The sequence below is a fragment of the Alosa sapidissima genome, chromosome 1 (assembly GCF_018492685.1).
Source record: "Alosa sapidissima isolate fAloSap1 chromosome 1, fAloSap1.pri, whole genome shotgun sequence".
NCBI classification, from domain to species: domain Eukaryota; kingdom Metazoa; phylum Chordata; class Actinopteri; order Clupeiformes; family Clupeidae; genus Alosa; species Alosa sapidissima.
In genome coordinates, this window is record NC_055957.1 from 24,173,245 (window position 1) to 24,195,119 (window position 21,875).

A 21,875-nucleotide genomic window follows, 5' to 3' on the forward strand; every position below is an offset into this window, starting at 1 on the left:
AGCCACAAGTAGAGCACAATGAAGGGAGTTTATTAAGAAGTTGAGAGAAATGGCTTTGACAGCTGCGACTGGAGGAGCACAAAAGCGACCCTATCCAATATGGCGGACGGCACGTCTTTAAGCCCAGCACATTTCATGGGGGCTGGGAGTCACCAACCTAATACTGTTCCATATATACTGTACTGTATGTGTATGTGTGTGTGTGTGTGTGTGTGTGTGTGTGTGTGTGGTGTGTGAGTTTGAGGCCAGAGACAGACAGATTCATTTGCATGTGTGTTTTTCAGAGACGGAAGACCCTCCCCCCTTCAGTCCTACTCTCTGACTCCAGAGACAGAGACTGTAGCTTAAATGAAAATCCTCCCACGTCTTATCTCTTTCCCACAGGAGAAGCCAATGGGATCTGAAAAGCATAAAATGGGAGTGAGGGATGAGGATGCTAACGTTATCATTTAGCTAAATAGCACAGACCTGTCACTATGGCCTCGAGGCCCCTGATCACGCATCACTATGGAGGCTAGCCTCTCATTAGCCGTCTTCGTGTAGGATAAGGCTCATTAAAGCTACTCCTGCACATAGCTTATCCCTGACCTCTGACCTGCAGCGCAAGGGTCAGTTAACCTGCACTGTTTTGACACTGGATCTGCTTTTATCTCTAGTCCTTACATCTTATTTCCCCGTGTTTATATCCCAGTCAAGCATGACCGTGTTTACTATTGAGACTTGCCACAGCAGTGATTCAGCGGTGGAGAGTCTAGTGTGTGAATGACTGGGTGTGTGTCGAGTTTGTTGAGGTGGGGACTGGACCATTCAGCTGCCATAAACCTGTCCAGGGCTTTAAAGCTCGAGCCTCTCGTCACCTCCGGAATGCCCGGTATGCCCGGAGCTTTCTGTTTAGTGAAGGGTGGCATGGCCGAGGTCTTTAGCCTGGGACCAGATCCCCCCCCCCAACCCTTCTTCCCGTGAGACATTCCTCGGGTGCGTCAGGAGGTGGGGTGGTGCCAGCCAGGGAGGGACTCTGAGGTGACCCCCCCCCCCCCCCCCCCCCCCTCCTCTCTCTTCTCCTAAAGCCCACCTGCCGTCCACCACCTCTCTCTGCCCAATTAGCTTTCACAGAATGGTTACACTGGTCACAAATTAGGACACACCACTCATTCTCCCTCATCTTTGCCTGTGGGATGGGGGCATTATAGAGTGTAGTTGAGTAGCTGAGTAGCATGGTTAGATTGTTACACAGCGCAGGAAGTTGGAAAGTAAAGCTGAACTAGAAGACTGTCCTTGACTCTGTAGCAGGACGTTGTGTTTTTTTTCAGGACCGCGTGTGTTGTGACTACTCATGAGGATAGATGGACAGGCTGAATGTCCCAGCTGTGTGCGTGTGTGTGTGTGTGTGTGTGTGTGTGGGGGGGGGGGGGTGGTGTGAGTCAGCGACAGGGAGGGGGGCTGTGGCTAGGCTGCTGCTGACGTGATTAACCCTGCTTAGTTCCACCGCAGACGGCCCTGGCTCTGTAATGAACTCCCCTTATTCACCGGCTAATGATTCCCTTTGATCTCAAGCCCTAAGACCTCTGCTCTGCTTCTGCCCTGTGGCTTTCCCTCCCACACTCCCTCTCTCTCTCTCTCTCTCTCTCTCTCCCTCCCTCTCTCTCTGTCTCACTCACTCTCTCCCCCAATCCCTTCTCCTCTTGCTTACTCCCCCCCCCCCCCCCAACCCGTCTCTTGCTGCTGCAGTGGAATATTCAGGGACCAGAGTGATGTTTCTTATGTCTGAATAAACATCTGTGCTGCTATTTTCTAAGGTGTTTATTTTATTTTTAAACCATAATTTAATTTATTTATTTCACACAAAGAGTCTCTTCTCCTTTGCTGGTCGGTCTAGGCTGAAGCACTTTTGTGACTGGTCATGGGTTCTGAAAGCTTTGGCTCTGAGCCACAGAGTGCGTGGGCCGTCATGCACACTCACACTCCCCCTGTCCTGACCCCCAGGAGGAGTGAGTTGCATGGACTGGATGACGTGTCCTAATGATATTTCTCTGCTTTCTTTCCCCCCTCCCTTGCATCCCTGTCTTCTGCAGTCAAACAAGGTGCCAGTGGTGCAGCCATCCCACGCAGTCCATCCCCTCACCCCCCTCATCACGTACAGCGATGAGCACTTCGCTCCGGGACCCCACTCTGGACACCATCCCCAGGACATGAACATCAAGCAAGGTACAGTAAACGGTAAACCATTTGCTTTAGTTTTCAGAATTCACAATCCAATCTTCAGAATTGTTTTCTTTTTTTCCTGAAGTACTTTGTGTCCAACCCAGGGCTCCGTGAGGCCTGTAGGTCTTCAATCCACCACAACACACATCTCCCTCGCTACAAAAGCAGAGCCAGGAGGAGCCAGGCTGGGAGGGAGGGAGGCAGGCAGGCAGGCTGGGAGGGAGGGAGGCAGGGAGGGGGGCAGAGGGGCTTGGCAGCCACTCCACCGCACGAGCCGGCCTCCATATGTGCACCCTGTTCCTTCCGGCTGCCACTCATCTGCTCCACCACTTAAAAGAGAAAGAGGGAGTGAAGGAGGGGGAGCGACCGAGGGAGTGCGAGGGGAGGGAGGGAGGGAGCGCGCAGACAGGATGTGATGATGCAGAGGAGGTCTGGAGGAGCTATAAATATCCCACACAGGGCCGCACGCCACAATCAGACAGCGGCATCTCGCACGCCTCCAAACACAAGCCCAGTCCACCCAGGCTGCCCTCGCTCACAACATGCTTGGACTCCACAACTGGTGTTTGTGAACTCGCACGCTAATGTGGTGGGTGTGTGAGTAAGCCATGCGCAGGTTTAGAGTTCCCCGTGGGAGATGTAAAATGGATCTGATACGAAGACCAGTTCACTCCCTCACCATATGGTTTGGTGTAGAGGGTATGTTGAGGTGTCTGCATTCATCTCCCACTGTAATGTTTTAGACCTGTGTGTCTGGTTCCACTTAACCAGAGGTCACTTGAGGACCGGTCACCATGGTCACTGCATAAACAACTAATACGGCTCATAAAACCATATAGTGCTATTGTTACACTGGCTATATAAACACCGTACCGTTCATACAAAAGAGCTTCACTCAAAGAAGAGCTTTTGGATTACATTATTCTGAGTACCACCAAGGGAACCACTGGCCAAAATGCACTCTGAAGAGATGCAGATGCAATATGTAGAGGGGGCTAGAATGGCAAAACCCCAAAGCAAAAGTAAACATGTGAAGAGCCGGCAGAAAGAGACGATTGGCTTTGGTCTCTTCCATCTTTATTGAATTAGATGCCCTCACGTGGTGCTGTGGTTCATTCCAGAGGAGAGCCGGAGGAACAAAGGGGCCGCCGCGTTCTAGTGAGGTGCCTGGACGCTCTTAGGAGCTGGCGTTTAGGGCAGGACTCGCACAGCAATGAGATGGGCTCGGCGGGGTGGTCCATATCAGAGGTCACGGACGCCATGTCTGTTTTCATCTGAGGTGCTTTCTGATTAAGACTTGGGCCAAGGCTGGTTCTTTCTACAAATCAGTCTTATTTTAGTATTCGTCAGTGCTGCCTCATGTCCCATATTTTCTGTTATATACATTACATTTTAGCATAGCAGCAGTTGGCATTTGCAGTGCTGTTTAAGTCTGCAAAACCTTATTTTGATGGAGTTAATTACATAAAACACTGCAGGCTGAAGGGTCAAGCAGCGGTTACATTTTAATTTGACAAGGAAAAGCCATCATGAAACACTCTGAAGTTTTGATCCGTCAGTTCACTCATGTGGAACTAAGAAGAGAGTATGTTGACAGGAGTGTGTGTAGTGTTGTGTGTAGTGTTGGGTGTTAGTGTGACTGATGGGTGTTGTGTAGAGCCTCTCTGGTTCTCCCCTTCCCCTGCTGCCCTGAAGGAGGTGGTGAAACAGTGAAGCGCGTGGGAGATTAGCAGCCATGGGGTTAAAGTGAGCTCCCTCTCTTGCGCTCTCACTCTCACTCTCGCTCTCTCGCTCTCGCTTTGTCTTGTTCTCTCTCTCTCACTCTTTCTTTTGCTCTCCCTCTTTCTATTGTTGTCTCTCACTTTTACTTCCTCACCCTCTCTCACTCTCCATCTTTCTCTTGCTGCTCCCCCCTTGCTCTCTCTCGCACTCTCGCTCTCTTGCGCTCTTTCTCAGTGGAGGAATCTGAGACTGCTACAGTGGTTTCAGATATAAGCCCTCACTATGGGGGTAGACCCCTTTTGAGCCCAGTTTGAAAGGAGGGCAGGGTAGAAAAGCCAGGATCCATTTGGGATTAGGAGATGGTGTTAATCTTGAGGCAGTCTCTCTCTCTCTCTCTCTCTCTCTCTCTCTCTCTCTCTCTCTCTCCCTCCTCACCCCCCCCCCCCCCCCCCCTCCTGTGTGTGAGCCTGTGCATAGCTGCGGGGCTTTGCGGTTGTGAGGAGATGCCAGTCAGACAGAGCCATCCATCGCAGAGGCCTCGGTGCTCTCTCCTCGTCTCACCAAACGAGTCCAAAGCTCCTGACCTTGAATCCTGAGAGGAGCCCTCCTGATGAAGAGCTTAGCGCCAAAGGCAGAGTGACAGTCATAGCGCCATGAATCATATCGAGAGGGAGCATTAGCTGAGCGCAAAAGCGTCCTTAATTAGCCGGTGATCGGCTTACGCGGCACACCGGACCGGAGGGACTGCTGTGCGGGACGCAGCCCATTCTCCTGACGTCTTGCCCGATTCCCCCAGCACCGCATGCCCAATCTCACACGTCTAATGCCTCCCCATGCTCAGTCATGCTGCATAAGTGACAAGCTGTGTGTGTGTGTTGCTGAAAGGTTGTCTAATGGAATGAGAGTAACTAGTCATTAGTTTAGTCTAGTCTGGTCGTTGATGGGAGTGCCAGAAGCGGTGTGCAGTGTGCGATGATAGGACACGTACGATTGCATTGGGTCAAATCATTAGGTGTGTAACATGCATTGTTTTCCACAGGTATGCAGAGGCATCATCATGGTCAAGACATTCCCAACTTCTATCCCTTGTCCCCAGGAGGAGTTGGACAGATCACTCCACCACTGGGATGGTAAGTGCTGGCATGCATGAAGGCATACACTCACTTCACTCCCCCCCCCTCCACACACACACTCACACAGGCACACAGTCAGTTGGCACACTGTTCAACAAAGGAACGTGGGATCAAGATGGAGCCCTTTTCCTTATGCGGGCCTGCGTACAGTACAGCAGTGAACCCAAGGCCGGCCCAGCCCCAGGCCCCTCCTCCCCTCCTCTCTTCCTTTCCTCCCCTCCTCCTCTCCTCTTCCCCTCCTCTTCCCCTCCTCCTCTTCTCCTCCTCAGCTCTCCACTGCCGCAGCCTCACAAGCCACTCTGTGCTGCCCCCCCTCCTGCGCCTCTCGCTCTCCTGGTGCACATGTCAAACAGACGCGGTCCGCAGCCATGCCTCTGCATCTCTCAAGTGCAAATTTGTCTCCGGTGGGCCGTGCTGGATGGTGCCGTGGCAGTGGGGAGAGCGAGTGCCGCTGGAACTGAAAGGCTCGATTCAGGCCTGTCAGCGCCACGCTGGTACTGTGGGCATGCAGAGTGGAGACAGATGTGAGCAGAGGGAGAGGAGAGGAGAGGAGAGGAGAGCCAGAGCTGGCTCTTCAGAGGCTGCTGCTGCCGCCGCCACTGCTGCCTCAGGGCTACTCCAAAAGCCTTTTAGACGAGCCAGAGCAGAGCAGAGCAGAGCTGCCTCTCCACACTCCAAGAGATGAGCTGGTCTTAATGAGTCCAACAGAACAAAGACAGTGGACATCTTTGGTCCAACTAGGAAAAACCAAAACTTGAGAGCGATTGGTGATTTTCAAACTGAGTTTGAACTGAATGTCTAGCTGCTTTAGACTAGTGATCGTGAAGTTGTGGTATAGGTCCTTCGATTAAAATTCATGAGGCTTTATTGACATGACTTGCAAAGTTGACTATTCTCTGCCTTTTCAACATTATTTTGGCAATGTAAAAAAATGGAATGAATGCAGTAGTGTACCAATAAGAAGTACATAGAAGTACATAATGAAAAACAATGAAATGGATTGGATTGTACAGTGGTTATGTTGGGGGCAACCGTCACCTGGAAGAATCCAGGATAAACTCCACTTTATTGGAATGACTGGGCTTTACTCATTGTTTGTTCCGCTGTGGTAGACATACTGGACAGCCAGAGGCTGTTTATGCCTGTACCCAAGTACTCAGCAAATGGATAACTGGATCCTGAATAATCCTTTCTTCATAAACCATAAATATAGGGAGAAAACAATATATGTCAAACATATAAGTTGTCTTAGTGGTACAGTCTACCCCCTCCCCCAAACAAACAAACAAATAAATACATAAATAAACGTTATTACACCCAGCCCAGCTTCCCAATCTTCAGGACTAGTGGTGGCTGAGCTGAGAGCTCGTTACTTGGTAATGAAGCAGCTGTGGGAAGCTCTGTATGCTTGTTTACTCTCCGCAGCATTGTTCACAACCAGGGCAAACTTCATTAGCACTCATTAGCTGGTTCCCAGGCAGAGCTGAGGGAGGGCCTGAGAGAGCGGCAGAGAGGCGGTGAGGAAGAGGAGCATTAGATGGGTCAGAACAGCCCTGTCTCACAGGAACGGTGCAGAAGCACTGCTCTCTCCACTAATACCCATCATCCCATGCCTGTGTTAGACATCCCCTTTGTATGCATTGTCTGGTCTCATTACATCTTACACTCTCACAATATAGCACACCACTATTGTCAGGAACCAAAGTTCCTTCTAAATGAGAATGTTTGTTTGTTGCTTTCCTCTCATTTCAGGTTTTCCCACCACATGGTCCCAGGTCCGCCCGGCCCCCATGCCACAGGCATCCCGCACCCTGCTATCGTAAACCCCCAGGTCAAACATGAGCCCCATCACGACACCGATCTGATGCACATGTAAGACCTGCCAGACTCACCAACCAACAACTCATGACGACTTTTAACAAATTGGGACATGTTCAGTTTCTGAACCCGATCATATTCCCCATCCCTAGAAAACACACACACACACACACACACACACACACACACACACACGTTTGCTCTCATTCTCTTACACTTACTCATACACCAGTTCGATCGAATCACACTGGCTCCAGTCAGTGCAGAGGAAGTAGTTTAGTGTGCAAACATACCTTCAGGTATTGCGGAGTGCAGTCGACCAGAAAAAGACGACCCCGGTCGAACAAAATCATTTGCAGAATTTCCACTCCTATTACCGAGATGGAGAGCGGTGATAAGCTAAGAGCGCCGGGGCGAGCTGATAAGACCTGGCCCCATGCTCCATTTCCCCACAGGCATCGCACCATACCTGCACTGCACATACTCAAGTCTGCTCGCCAGGCTCCACACACCGCTCTCTGCAGTGCATCAGGGACAAGGGTTCATTCTGCCTTTCAGAGGGGGAGAGACAATAGACTGAGACAGACAGACTGACAGGCACAGAGTGGAAGACTGAAAGATGAAGACTTTGAGTTCTAGGAGATATCTAGGCTGGGAGAGGGAGAAGGAAAGGGAGAAGGAAAAAGGTTTGGTTGCCATTACTGGTGAAGTAATCTCTCTGCATGAAGGCACCCAACTGGACGTGATTAAAGGGGCTGCCGCACACCGCTTCTGGCACTCGAGCGCTCTCACGCAGCTCTGCCATTGGCCGACAGGAAACAGACCCTCGCCATTCTCACACTAGCGCCGTCGCCGTGGCGGCAAAGCCTAGCACCACCGTCTCCATTGTTGAGTTTTTGTTTTTTTTCCCCTCTCTTCCTCCCTCTTATGTTGCCTTGCTTCTTTTCCTTTTTTCCTTCCCTTCTTTCACACACTCGTCTGTGCTTTTCCCCCCTTTCTTCCTCTGTTTCTGCAGGAAACCTCAGCACGAACAGAGAAAAGAGCAAGAGCCCAAAAGACCTCACATCAAGAAACCTCTAAACGCTTTCATGCTGTATATGAAAGAGATGCGGGCCAACGTGGTGGCCGAGTGTACGCTGAAGGAGAGCGCCGCCATCAACCAGATCCTGGGGAGGCGGGTAAGTCGTGCACGCTGATGCAGCCATCTCTGCCTCTCTGCTCTTCTCCGCTCCACCGTGGGGCCTCTTCTGGAGGCTCCTCCACCATAGGGCTTCCTCTGTGATGGGGCCTCCTCCACGGCCAGGCTCTCCATAAGTGTCCCCATGCCTAGACCCCCTTTTCCTGACGAAACAGACTGACAGGCCAAAGAATTGACTAAACAAAAAATTGGTTGCCGATAATGGATGGTTTGCAGTGACGGAGCACGCCTCTCTGTGACTTGGAAAATAGTGGAACCGCTAAACATGTTTAATGCCTTAACCAAAGCCCTGGCGGTCGGAGGCAGCCAGCCACAGCAAAGCGCCATTTGCGGCTGTGTGGGGTAATTGCCCGCTGACATAGTTTGAAGTAAAGCGCCGCTAAATTGGAACCAGTGTTTTGATATGAAATCAAAGTTTTTTTTCCTCGCTGTGCATGTTAATCTCTTCATCGTGTTTCCCCTTCTCTCTCTGCTGTTTTTTTTTTCTTCCCATACAAATCGTTTGGAAGTTAAAAAGGATTTTTTAGCAAAACACTAGCACGCGTCTCTTTGGAGGGAACTTGAAAGTGCATGCCAGTAATTGACTGCCTCTTTTTTTCCCTAATCTCCCTTGTACTGAACAGTGGCATGCTTTATCTCGGGAAGAGCAAGCTAAGTATTACGAATTAGCCCGCAAGGAACGCCAGCTCCACATGCAGCTCTACCCTGGCTGGTCCGCTCGAGACAATTATGTAAGTATCTACAGAACAGCCCAGCAGATGAGAGGTGTGTGATCTGAGACCCCTCCCTAAACATTCCTGCATGGGTTACGTAGTGGTAGTGGTGTTGGTGTTGTTGTTGTTGTTGTTATTATTATTATTATTATTATTATTATTATTATTATTATTATTATTATTATTATTATTATTATTATTATTATTATTATTATTTAGGTTATTCTTTTCAGTCTTTTTACATGCTACATATCTAGTACCAGTCATTTTTAGTTCTGTAGATTGAATTGAATTTGAATTTATTTTAATTAATATTTAATACATGAATGGAATAGTTGAGAATTATTTATACTTGTGTCACAATTTATTAGTCTTACTGTTTAAGATGTCAGGAAATTATATAGAGAATTATTTGAGATGGCGAGTAAATGTCATCATGCAGTGTGGTATTTCCATGCAAGTGTGTGTGTGTGTGTGTGTGTGTGGTTTTTGAGTGTGTGTGTGCCTACGTAAGATGTTTTTTTAGCTCTCTGTGTGCGTGTGTGTTGATGAGTATGTGAGCGCGTCTGCTTTTGTTAAAAGTGTGGCTCCAGCACTCACATTCACTCCACCACTGAGGTGCTTTGTGGTGTTTATCTGCCTCCCCTCGGGCACGGCAGGCAGCCCTCTCCTTGAGCCTCCCTCCTGCTGCAGCCAAGTCGCCCCACACAGGGCCACTCAGGGCCACGCCATGCCACCGCAGGCTCCTCTTACAGCGCTCGCTCTTACAGCCTGCTGCTAATTACGGAGCGCCCGTCTCTGAATACTTTATGTTTACTGTGACGCTAGAACATTTCATATTTTTTGTACTCAGACTGTAAGATGTTACTCCACTATTTCAGCAGGCAGATCAATTTGGTATGGCAGAAATGGTTCCCCGTGAGTGGAGTGTTTGAGTCGGGCTCTGCTAGCTTAGAGCTCCAGCCCTAGCTCACCCAGGCCTACAGCCTGTCCCTGCTCTGTCACAGACTTCAGAGGCGCTCGAGGCTCCCTCTCACTGTCAGCACGGGCAGAATACACAGATTAGTGGCTGAATAAGTGGATTATCAGAATTTACAGCAGGAAACCAAAGCGCCCCTCATATTGGACTGAAAAATGACGGCACACTGCTATCTATACCTATAGTCACCCCCCCCCTCCACACCACCCCTAAGGATTTGGAATAAGCTTCCCATCCATACCAATCCAGACTTCTCGAAAGAACAGGATGCTTTTTATGGAAATGAGGATGTGCCAAAATAAGATACCCTAATATTATTTTTGACATTTTTCTGGTGCATCACTGGCCATCCTTGTGACCGACTTAGAGAACTTTTACAAGTGGAGTTGTACAAATAAAAGATCGCGGTGGTGCACACTGTATATTTTCAGATATTTAATATAATTTATTGGAGTAAAATGGATGTAGTGAAAATGACCACCTCAGAAGGAGTTTTGGTGTGTAAGGCTGGGGCCTGCTGCTCTCTGAGCTGTGATTGGCTGGAGCAGTGAGTGGCGTGGGTTGCCGGCGGTGTCTAGCGGGGGATGAGTGAACATGGCAAATGGCAGAACGATGATGATAGTGGTCTAGTGGGCGTGAGTGCTGGAGCCGCACTTTAAGCCTTCCCTGTATATTCTATAGGGAAAGAAGAAGAAGAGGAAGCGGGAGAAGATGCAGGAACAGGCCACAGGTAAGAGCGCTGACCCTTGACCCCTGACCCCTGACCCTCCCACTGTGTGTCTGCTGCTGCCGCCGCTCTGTGCACCCTCTCCACCTCTACCACTGGACAGCCTGCAGCACAGATCACATCACACCAGCTCAGCACTGCCAGTCACACTCACAGAGCCTGTGCCTGTCTATTGGCACTAAAGCACAAAAGCGTTTGAGCATGCTAAATTGAGGAGCCTCATGAATAATCAGCAGTAATTATACATGCCCTACATTATCCTCCTCACAGTCTGGTGATTGGCATATAGGTGAGGTTTTGCGTTGGCACTTGTGCTCTGTGCTCAGGCTCCAGGTAGTGCTGCCATCCTCGCCATCTCGTGCCCTTAGCTCTAGACCACCACTCCCTGCCCACCCTGTGGCTCACTATTAGGTGGAGTGGATTTTTAAAGTGCACTTGTGAGTATTTTTCCCCCTTCTGCTCTGTCTCCCCCTCTCTCCACCCTCCTCCCTCCTTGCTTTCCTCCCTCCACATATTTCTGCAGACTTTGGGATTAGTCTGGCCATTCTAGTTGACTACTGCCTCGGGCTTTGCTCTCTCGTCTGCTTGCTTGCTGTTTTTTTGCTGACCTGTGAGAAGTTGTGGCTGCAGCCCTGTGCAGACACATTTTTAGCACAATAGTCTTGTGTGTTACCCCCAACACTGTACAATATAACGTCACTAATCTCCAGCAACTATAGTTATAGCTTGAGCTTGTACTTTCAGCAGTAGAATGTTGTATCTTTCTCGAGTAAGCCTCATCTGGCCGCCATTTTTAAATCACTGTTTGGTCAGAATTAGGATGGTTGGTGGATGGTAGCAACACCAAACTCCACCACCACTGTTAAAAGCTGCGATCTTCCGCAGGTACAGGCCAGAGAATGAAAACGGCGTACATCTGAGCTATGGTAAGACCACCCTACTCCCTCCGCTCTCCAGTCTCCTCTATTCTGATTCTGATGTGCTGCTCTTGGGTCTAAGACCTCTACAGACTAATCCTAAAGCTCCGACCTAACCATAACTCACTCATCATTGGCCAATGGAGTCGATTGTGTGTTTCTATCCAAACGCAATTGATTTTTTTTATGTGTGTCCTCTCCTTCATAACCTCTCCCCTCCTTTAAACCAGTCTCTCTGTCACGTTTTTAAGGATTTATTATATTAATCCAATTGGCTCTGTCCCTGCAGTTGGGATGGTGCTTGTTCCATGGCATGGCTTCATGTCGTACACAATGTGCTTTCACGCTATCACATTGTCACCAATTCACTGCCCGCAAATAAGAACTGAATGAACTGTATTGTATTATTTTTCCACAGGCATCCTTGCAGTCCAAACAATGTATTGCTCTGTTGTTGTTTACTCATAAATGTGTGGCTGGCTAATCACAACCATGTCCACCCACATCTTTCCCTTTGACAGTTACTGCGCAAACAACAAGATTAGCACTTTCCTCACATTCAATATATTTAAAACAAAATAAAAAAATAGTAATTATTATTTATATTTATATATATATATATATATATATATATATATATATATATATATATATATATATATATATATATATATATATATATATATATATATAATATATAATTTGATTTTTTTTGATGAATGTGCTCTTTGGCTTTCTGTACATGTGCCCCTGCTAGGTTGTGCAGCCGAGGGCTGCTGCTGTGTGCTGTGAGGCCTGTAGGCATAGAGTGAGTGCGGCAGATTAAAGCACAGCCCCAGATGGAGCTCCTCTCCCTCACTCATGTGTCCCCCATGTGTGATCTGGCCAATGCCGTGAATGAATAATGGCCTTGCCAGGAGTTTCTGCCTCACACGTGCTTTTCCCCACTCGCAAGGGGGAAACTGGCCACTACGGGGCTCCACGTTTTCTCACCAGAGCAACTGCTGTGTGAACATGCAAGCATGGTGCAAACATGGGTAACACGAATCCTTTTTTTTTTAATCGGAATAAAATCAGAATTTTGAATTTTGCTGGAATTTGTTGTAAACAAGGGGCAGAATGACACCAGAAATGTAGACATAATTTTTCTGATCATAGCTCCCTATAAAGTCTGAATTGGACAGCTTTCTTTGAGTGTCTCGTTCTTTGCATAAACTGCTGTGGATTTCCAACTGCAACGAAGAAAGCATTTCATCTCTGATCCAATAATTAGCAGTGCCTTGTGGAGTCTGGACGGACACCCTTGCTGATTCATTGTGACAGCCTTAAACTAATATGCATAATACCAGGAATACTGATGCAATGTGGAAAGCCCTCAATTTATGCAGATCCTGGGAGCTGGATTTGAAGTTAGCTTAGCATAGACTGTAGAAAAAAAATACATTTCTTTAAAAAATTAGGTTATTTGTCTATTTCTTCTTCTCCACCACCTGGCACCCTCTAAGTCATATGTGGTGTTTTAAGAAGAGTGAGATCCATTTGATGCTCTTGATTTTAGCGCTCATGTCTCAGCCTTGTTGGACATGATGCATAACGCACTGACTCTCTGAGCTTTCCCCCGATGTGTTGGATCCTTAAACAAAACAACGTTGCGTAAATGGTTGGGCTGTTCTAAATGAAGCCCCGACAGTCTTTTTATCATGTCGTGGCTGCCCCCATCTCAGACCTGCCTATCTCGCCTCCATGCTGGGCCGGCAGTAGTTTTATGGGCATGACTCGCTGACAGGTTAGACACAGTGGAATGATGTAGTGTACATTTACATGACCAAAGTAAAGGCCTCCCATTTCCTTCCCCCCTCAGCACTGTGTCTGCTGCCTCTGCCTGTTGGGCTTTCTGTCTGACTAAGCCCTCTGATTTACCGGCTTTCAGATTCTTATCTTCTCACGACACACGGAGACGCACGCGCGCGCACACACACACACACACACACACACACACACACACACACACACACACACACACGTACATACACACATGTACGTACACACACACACGTACATACACACATGTACGCGCGCGCACACACACACACACACACACACACACACACACACACACACGTACATACACACATGTACACACACTCACGCACGCATGCACACAGACACACACCAAAGGCTCTTGTTCCTTTTGCCATTGTGTGTTCTCATTTTAAAGGGGGGAGGTTATGTAACTAAAGTGCCGTTTAAAGAAATGTGAATTTGAACCTGCATTTTGGGAGGTAATCTCAATTGTAAGAGCAGAGAGGCTTTGACTCATCTGGCCCAGACGCATCTGAGCTTGCCCCTTTGTTGCTCGCTGTAACTCTACACACTGCCTTCCTTGTTACACTCCCCACACAATGTGTGTACATTTGACCGTCACGCTCAACTCTGACTGCGATTGTTTGCCTTGTTGGCTGTTGAGGTTGATGTTGCTGTCCGATTCGCTGCACTCGGCGGGCCTAAAATAGACACTGGCAGCATAAAGGAGGGCCGTGTTCTTAAGGTCCTTGTCCGCGGCGGTGAGGGAACGGGGCCGGTGGTGCGGAGAGCGTAGTCCAGCCCACAGACATGAAAGGAGGCGCTGTTCTCGCTGGAGCCGTGGCCGCGGCTTCTGCTGGACGCAGCTTCGCTGCTGTGATGTGTGGGGGCAGGAGTCAGCTGTCAGCCTTTGATGAAAGAAGAAAGGAGGAGAGATGGAAAGAAGAGGCCGAGAGAGAGAAAGAGAGAGAGAGAGAGAGAGAGAGAGAGAGAAAAAACATCATTAACACAAAGGATTTTTTTTTTTATTTGTAGTCTTGTCCTCAGTCCCTCGTCATGCCTTAAAGGCAGAAGGTTTTGGTCTTTGCCTGAATCTGGGCAACATTCAGCCAGAGCTCCTGTCTCTCCCCCTACCATGTGCGTCTGCCAGCGGACCATGCTTAGTCCCCTAACCAGTGGGCTGACATAACTAGTGTCTGACCACCAGCAATGCACAAGGCATTGCCTCTGCTCACCAAAGGCAGTTCAGCAGGTACTCTTGACATAAATCACTGGTGACTGCTTAGCTAATGTTACTGTGGGACCCTCAGGTTTCTGGCACCAAAACCACCGTGGCCTACTTGAAGGGGGGCAGAAGGAGTAGTAGGACAGCATCCTCAGCAGTTTTGAGGAGTTTTGTGCACATTTGAGTGTGGAGGTCCCGTCATGCAGGTGTGCTGAGCTAGACGTGGCTGTGGAGGAGTGGAGTAATGGCTTTGAAGTCTTCTTGGGAGAAGGGCTCCCCATTTTTGTCCCTCTTCCTCTGTTTGTATTTTTTTTCTTTATCTGCCTCTCCTCTCTGCGGGAGGTGATCAAGGTGCATGCCTTGTGTTTAGGCTGGGCCTGAGGTTTGTTGTCATTTGGTCGCAGGCTCGTTGTGTAGATGTTTTGAGGCAGCTGTTGAGCAGCATGGGGGACAGGAGGGTCCCGAGTTTTGTCTTTTCCATTTCCTCTCTCTCGCTCTCCCAGTTTCTCTCCATGTTTCTCTTCCTAGGAGGGCTGAGATTTGACCTTGTAAAGGTCCCCTCTGTGAGATTGTTATCTGGGGATGAAAAGGTACTGGGGTGTAAGGGAAGAGACAGGAAAAGGGAAAAGAGGCTGGAGGAGGAAGCCAGGGGACTGCTTGGCAGCTGTTTTAGTGGTAACTTCTCTCTCTCTCTCTTCCCCCCTTCCACTCCCCCTCTCATCTGTCTCTCTCTCTTTCTCTTTCTCTCTCTCTCTCTCTCTCTCCTCTCTCTCTCTCTCTCTCTCTCTCTCTCTCTCTCTCTCTCTCTCTCCCCCCTCACTCCCTCCCTCCCTCTGTCTGTCTGTCTCTGTAGTGGAGTTCCTCTACTCTGGAGTAAATCTGGCTTCTATTGTAAGTGCAGGCGGAACCCCTCCCCCCTCCCTGGCCCTCCTCCCTCTGCTGACTGCGAGTGGCGGCTGGGCCTTTGAAGCTGCGCGCCGGCGGAGGGGTGCAGTCATTGTGCTGCTCTTTGATAGTGCCCGCCCTGGCCCGCAGCTCAGGCTGTGCAGGGGCACGCCACGCCACGCCTGGCCCCCGCGCTGCAGCCACGCAGGGCTCGGGGGGCCCCCAGCGACGCCGCCTCAGATGTGGGAAGCCCCCCCCCCCCCCCCCACCAGCCCCTCAGTCTCTCCACACATGCCTGAGGTTTTGGTGGCTCTCCTCTCGCCTTACCCCCACCCCCAACTCTCTCCTCCACGGCTCCACCCTCCTTCCTGCACCACCCGTGCACTGCCCTCCAGCCCAGTATACGCAGTACCCTCAACCTCCAACTCATTTAAGTTTTTTTATCCCTTTAACCGAGCCCCACTTTTTTTTTTTCTCTCTTTCCTCAGGAGCCCTACCCCTCCCCACCCTTTCTATGCTTTTTTGCTCCAGTGAAATTCTAAAGACATAATTGTGCCGAGGCCATTTTTCCTTGCTCCTTTAATGTTATTGTCTCTGGGCCAAAGGAACTGCTGACAGAATGAAGCAGTTTGTTTAAAACATCATTTTCTTCCAGGTGCCGTTTTTATTACTCGGTTCTGTTTTACCGTCTTCCTCCGAGCGCTGGGCTGCTTCTCGAGGAGAGGGTGTCTGAGTTTTATAGACTTGCTGCTTCTACGAGGGTGTTGCCAAACAAAACGCTGAGCCGGGCGCAGCCAGCCGAGGTCACTCGCCCACATTGAGATCGGTGCTAGGGGCTTTCCAGATGATTTGATTTCATAAATCCCAGAATGCTCTGGGCTTGTCGGGGCCTACAAGCAAGGGTTCCCCTGTAAGTTTCCACCTATATTTCACAGTTGAGGAGCCTTGTCAATCGGTTCATCTTTAGTATTTTTTTTATTGGACTGTAGCATGTGTTTTACTGGAAGAGCTATTTCTGTTCGTTTCCTCTCGGTAAGGTCTTTGAGATGCAGTGCAGCACTTCATGCTGTGAGCGAGTGGAAGAGCCATCTCGCTCTTCTAGTGCAGGCTTGAGGTAGCTGTGGAACACACGGTCAGCTGATTTGCTGTTTTCACTTCTGACCAATCGGCTCTTGCGCTCTGGGCTGTGCAGCCTGAATGGCTCGGCCAGTGCCACGGTAAAGTCTGCCCAGCCCTGTATGGAGTCATCTCACTGCTCAGCTTCACTTATTTTCAGAGCAATTTGTCCCCTGTTTTTTCCTTCTTTCCTCCTTTTTTTTTTTTTACGGCTCGGTAAGAAAGCCAAAGCGGTTGTGGGGGAGAGGATGAGGGCGCAGGAGGAAGAGGAGGGGGGGAGGAGCGGGCCCAGCTGCGGGCTCTTTGATTTGCCCCGGGAGGTGAACAGGCCGATTGAGAGACGCGGGGCCGTGCCAGTTATCTTAACCTCCCACACTTCAAAGAGTCGCCGTGCCGCCACTGAGTGCGACGGAGCAGGAGAGCGAGAGAGGGAGTGAGAGTGAGGGGGGGAGGGAGAGGACGAGAGAGAAAGAGAAAGGGAGTGAGTGAGGGGGGAGAGAGAGAGAGAGGGAAGAGAGAGAGAGAGAGACCAGCCCAAGCCTCAGAAAACAGAGGAGCGTTTCATTTCCTGCAAGTCGGACCCGGCATTCCACAGCACTAATGGGGAGTAGCTCTTGAATCCCGGCGTTTGTGTGGGGTGGGCCGTGAGGTGCTGGCCCGATGCCCCTCCAGCCCCCAGGCCTCTTCCCCGGCAGAAGGCCCGCGCTTTTCATCTGTGGCTGGGAAGGAAAAAGCTCCCCAGGAAGGGGGCGCAGGGCGCGGGGGAGCTTTGAGATCCTGGGATGAAAAGGGGGCGTGGGGGTGGGGAGGCAGCAGGGCAGAGGAGGTAAATAAAGCAACAGGGCGCTCTCACCACTGTCCACAGCAGCCACCACCACCACAGCAGCCACCACCACCATCTCTCTCTCTCTCTCTCTCTCTCTCTCTCTCTCATCTCTCTCTCTCTCTCTCTCTCTCTCTCTCTCTCTCTCTCTCTCTCTCTCTCTCTCTCTCTCGCTCTCTTGCTCTCTCTCTCTTGCTCTCTCTCTCTCTCTTGCTCTCGCTCTCCCTCCCTCCCTCCAGTTCAGGGTCAGCCCTCTGAGAAAGACGCAGTCTTTCATCCACATGTGGTAAAGGCGTCTCTGTCCAGGTGGCGTGAGTGCTGGGGGTGGGGGCAGGAGTGGGCCGTGCCCGAGTGTGGCGACTCCAGGGCACATATGGGTGAAACGTTGCTTTGTGTGTGGGAGGATGGACTGAATGTCACCAACCAGCAAAGAGATGCAAGGCTTAGTTCTCCTCACACAAACATCATGTACTTCAAACATGCCTTAAAACCCCACCATCTACTCACTTCTATGTTTATTGATCAGATCATTCTGTTTGATGCTGTAGAATAATTCACAATGCTATGTCCATTATTGATGGGCTTCTCTATTAAAAAATACACATTGCCCTTATGTACCAACATACAACAGAAGCTAGTTAATATGACAGGCTTCAGTGGCCACCCTGGCACATCAGTGGCCATTTTGTTTGGCACTAGCAATGCTGAGCTCCAAGTTTCTTGTTCCTGGAAGTTGTGACACATGTGGTTTATAACACCACTGTTGGTTGTGCTGGGAAAGTGCCCATGTCCACCCTCGTCCACCATCTAACTAAAAAAACAGAAGCATGTGCCTGTTGGCCTTATGGGTCATGTCTTTGGGGTGAACGTGTCAAGTGGATATGCTGTTTCTCACGAGCCTATGACTAAGAACTTATTTTGTATTTGCCTTGATTGTCGGTCATATTAAGCCTTCCTGCACGTTGAGCTTGCTTGTCCATCTTGCTGACTTAGCAATGTGTCTTTGTCTTGCCCTCAACCCCCCCCCCCCCCCCCCTGTCTCCTCTCACAGGAGGGAAGCGGAATGCGTTCTCTACATGTAAGGCGAAGGCTGCAGCTACAGGCCCCCTTTTAGAGATGGAGGCCTGCTAAATTGACCATGACCTCTCCTGTCCCTCCTGACGCGTCTGCCAGAGGAACCCTGAACCAGACCACGCTCCTCTCCTCTCCGCTCCTCTCCAGCAGTCACTGCTGTAGAGACACTGAACTGAGAAAAGACAATCAATCCTTTTCGAAGACCCGTACCCTCTCACGAGACAGGCCCTCAATCAAACGAACAAAACACAGAGACGGCGTCTGTTCAAGTTCCTTTTCTGTCCTCTTATGACTTGTTTTATTGTCATCAAAGCCCTAGGCATTGCACTGAATACATCCAGCAAGTTGTTCACCCCCCCACCCCCACCCCGACACACTCAGATGTTCAGCGTCCCCAAAGCCCCCCCACTCTGGAGCCGGTCTGGCTGGACCTACGCCAGCTCTGTTCCAGACCGCACTGCCTGCCACCCCACCAGGGCAGCTGTTTGCTCCTAAGTTATTAACTTATTTTGCACCTTTGTTCCTATCAGCACAGTTCACTGAGTTCCTCCCCGTCACTCGCTTGGTTTCGTCCTCCTCACGGCTGACGTCTGGTTGTCCAGACACGCAGTCCTGTTCAGGGGCCCAGTACCTCTTAGCAAGTACCTCTTAGCACCCTGCTGTCACCGCCAACACACTTCCCAGGACCCTGGGCCATCACTGACGACATCCTCTCAAGACCCAAGTTTGGGCTTTCTGACCAGGGGGTGCAAAAAGGAAAAAAGGATCAACATTTCACTCTGTTCACATCTGATGTTGAAATTCATTTTGAATGCTTTTTTGTATATTATTATTTTTTTTTTTTTTTTTTTTTTTGACATTTCATTTCTTGGTGTATATTTCAAGTGAGATTTTGTTCTGTTTTTGTATCATTTTTTTTATATATATATATATATATATATACTGGTATATATGAAAATAAGCTTTGGAGACAGGAAAGCCATTTTTTCTTGTTGAAGCATCCTGCAGAAATGAAATGAATAGGCGTCTTTTTGATAACTATTTGTAACAGATAGTGACCTCTCAGTCTTGCGCTAATGTAAAATAATGCTCACTATATTATATGTACTTTTTAAAGACAAGAGTCTTCAAGATGCATCACTTTTCTTGGTATTTTTGCAGGCGATGTTAGGACAAAAGCATAAGAGTAGGTGCGCAGATGCCTCTATTTTATTGTTCTAAATCAAGACATGAAGCAGATATATATATATATATTTACCCCAGCACTTGACCGTCTTTCTTTTATTGCGATGTACTTCTGTCTTCTCTTTATTGTAGGTAATAGTGTGGTATTTTGCCATGTTCTTTATTCCATGCAAGCATTTCTGTAACATTTTATCAATTTTATGTTCTTTTTTAGTATTACCTGATGCATTTTTTTACTCATTGTCATATTTTAAATCATTGTCATCTTGGTTTAGCATTTCGCTTCCAAGTGGTCACATTTTAACTGTGTTTCAAAATGTCTTGTTTTTTTTTAAGAAAATAAACAGGCATCATTGACTGAGAATGTGTCAAAATAATTACAGCAAAAAGAAAGCACTTCTATCTTTTCTCTGGATAGCATTGTTTCATAGGCAGATGTAATGAAGTCAGGACTGTTGCTGATGTGTAACTGCACATAGAAGTGTGGTGATGCCTGATGAAGAACAGTGAAATGTGTAGTGCATCTCTATCTCTTGGGGCACTTCAAAAGACTCCACAAAATGGACCAGCAATTAAAACCAACTAGCACGCGATGCCTAAGGCTACATTCATAACGCATTAAATGCAGGATAATGAAAAGAGAAATCTAAATATTCTCGATGGCTTCTCCCCCCCCCCCCCCCCCCCCAAATTGAGGAATACCCTGGTCGGTAAGGAGCTACCAAATATACAGTAATTTAATTCTCTCTGAGGCAGTGCCAAGTGAAATCGAAGCGTGAAATGGACATAAAGGATGCTATGTAACAGCACCCTCTTGTGGGCTTCAGGTAAAGTGTAGGATGGCACCATATGCCACTATTGCAAAGATGTTCCTGACTGGATAGCCGCACTCTAGAATCTACAGTTATCCATGAGCCTGAAAACCAAAGGACCAACACAATCATTGTGGGAAGGAGGTAGACTCGCATGAACTTCCTGACTAATTGTCAAGATGCTGTAAATGAGTTCTGATATGCTGTGGTTAGATGACTTGCCTGCAGAGGTTAGTGTAGCCTACCTGTGATATTTTGCTTAGGTTTGCTGTTATCCCTTCATAGCTGTATTATTAATAATAATAATACAAATAATAATATATAAAAATATATCACCATAACACTATCTTAACAAGAGGGTTGCACTCAAAGTTGTTCTAAACTCACCATCAGATATCATTTAAATATAATTTCTTATGTGATCATTATCTGATGTTTCTTGTTAGTATAGACATCATAGATCATAGACACACACACACACACCAACTATCTCAGCATGTATCCTTTTTGGCCCAGGTGCTGAAGTATTTTTAGATAATTAGACAAGACGCCCCTGATTAAAAAAATGAGCCCAATTGATTTCCCTTAGTCATCACCATCCCTGTTATCTCCCGCTCCCCCTGTCTTTAATGCCAGCCTGTCAGGCCTTATCAGGGAACCTCAGACAGGGAGAGGAGTGCATCGCCGTGCTCTTCTGACAGCCCAGGCCAGCACACAGCTGCAGCACCCAACATCACTTTATTGACCAAGACTGCACAGGTATCATGCCTACAGAATGAAAAGGCTGCAGTCTGAATAAGCATCCGTCAGATCCGTCAGCACCCCAGAGTGATCGTGAGCTTCATTTGTTTTACTCAAAAAGCTGTTGATCCATTACATGGATCACAGCACCCATCTCCACATTCTTTGTTAAATTAGGATATTTTATTTTATGTTGATGGTGAGTCTCATTTTGTCAAATCAAAGTTATTTGTCTATTCAGTGCATTTCCTCAGAAAGAAGTAACTTTCTCTTTGTTTTATAAACTGTGGGCAGACACCCAGGGTAAAAGTTAAGGTAAATAGTTAGGACTTTGTAAGCAAAGGTTCTTTTTCTGTCATGCGAATGATTTCCATTGCTTCATAAAAAAATTGTATTAATGTGCATATTGAATAATGTCAGACATATGGTCAACACGTACACATTAACCAGACACCCCACAGGGTGACAGTACTATACTATAGTGTGTATGACAGGTATATGAAGTAGCCGTTGATTAACTGTTACTACAAAACCAAAAATAATTTGGGCTCCTTGAGAGAATTCACACACAAAAAAAAATTGTGCACCTCCAACAGGGTGGGGGGCTGAGAGGGAGAGAGTGCTATGCTAACATGGAGAAAATAGAAATGACCCAGGCTTGCTTATGGAGGCCTTTAAAGCCATTGGGTTATTAATTAAAATTAGATGAACAAACAGTAACCAGTACCCGGAGAATATAAAATCACAAAAACAAATCTAGATGACACTCCTAATATTTACAGTGTTAATACTAATAATATAT

At 48.2% G+C, this 21,875-nt stretch overlaps 1 protein-coding gene across 10 annotated transcripts in view; it reads left to right on the forward strand.

Moving 5' to 3' along the window:
* lef1 (lymphoid enhancer-binding factor 1) overlaps nt 1-19,884 on the forward strand; it is a 38,249-nt gene extending 18,365 nt beyond the window's left edge. The window contains exons 4-11 of one of the 10 annotated variants that reach the window (XR_006034279.1): nt 2,073-2,205; nt 4,964-5,054; nt 6,810-6,929; nt 7,891-8,053; nt 8,697-8,886; nt 9,020-10,495; nt 11,378-11,418; nt 18,313-18,368. Coding sequence is in view for 8 of the 10 variants with exons in the window: in XM_042105439.1 (XP_041961373.1) it covers nt 2,073-2,205; nt 4,964-5,054; nt 6,810-6,929; nt 7,891-8,053; nt 8,697-8,804; nt 10,447-10,495; nt 18,313-18,392 (744 nt within the window). In the remaining 2 variants the exon portion in view is untranslated. Of the gene's footprint in view, nt 1-2,072; nt 2,206-4,963; nt 5,055-6,809; nt 6,930-7,890; nt 8,054-8,696; nt 8,887-9,019; nt 10,496-11,377; nt 11,419-18,312 lie in introns of all 10 variants that reach the window. The other 9 variants (XM_042105466.1, XM_042105468.1, XM_042105474.1 and 6 more) reach the window with 9 other exon arrangements.
* The last annotated feature ends 1,991 nt before the right edge of the window (nt 19,885-21,875 follow it).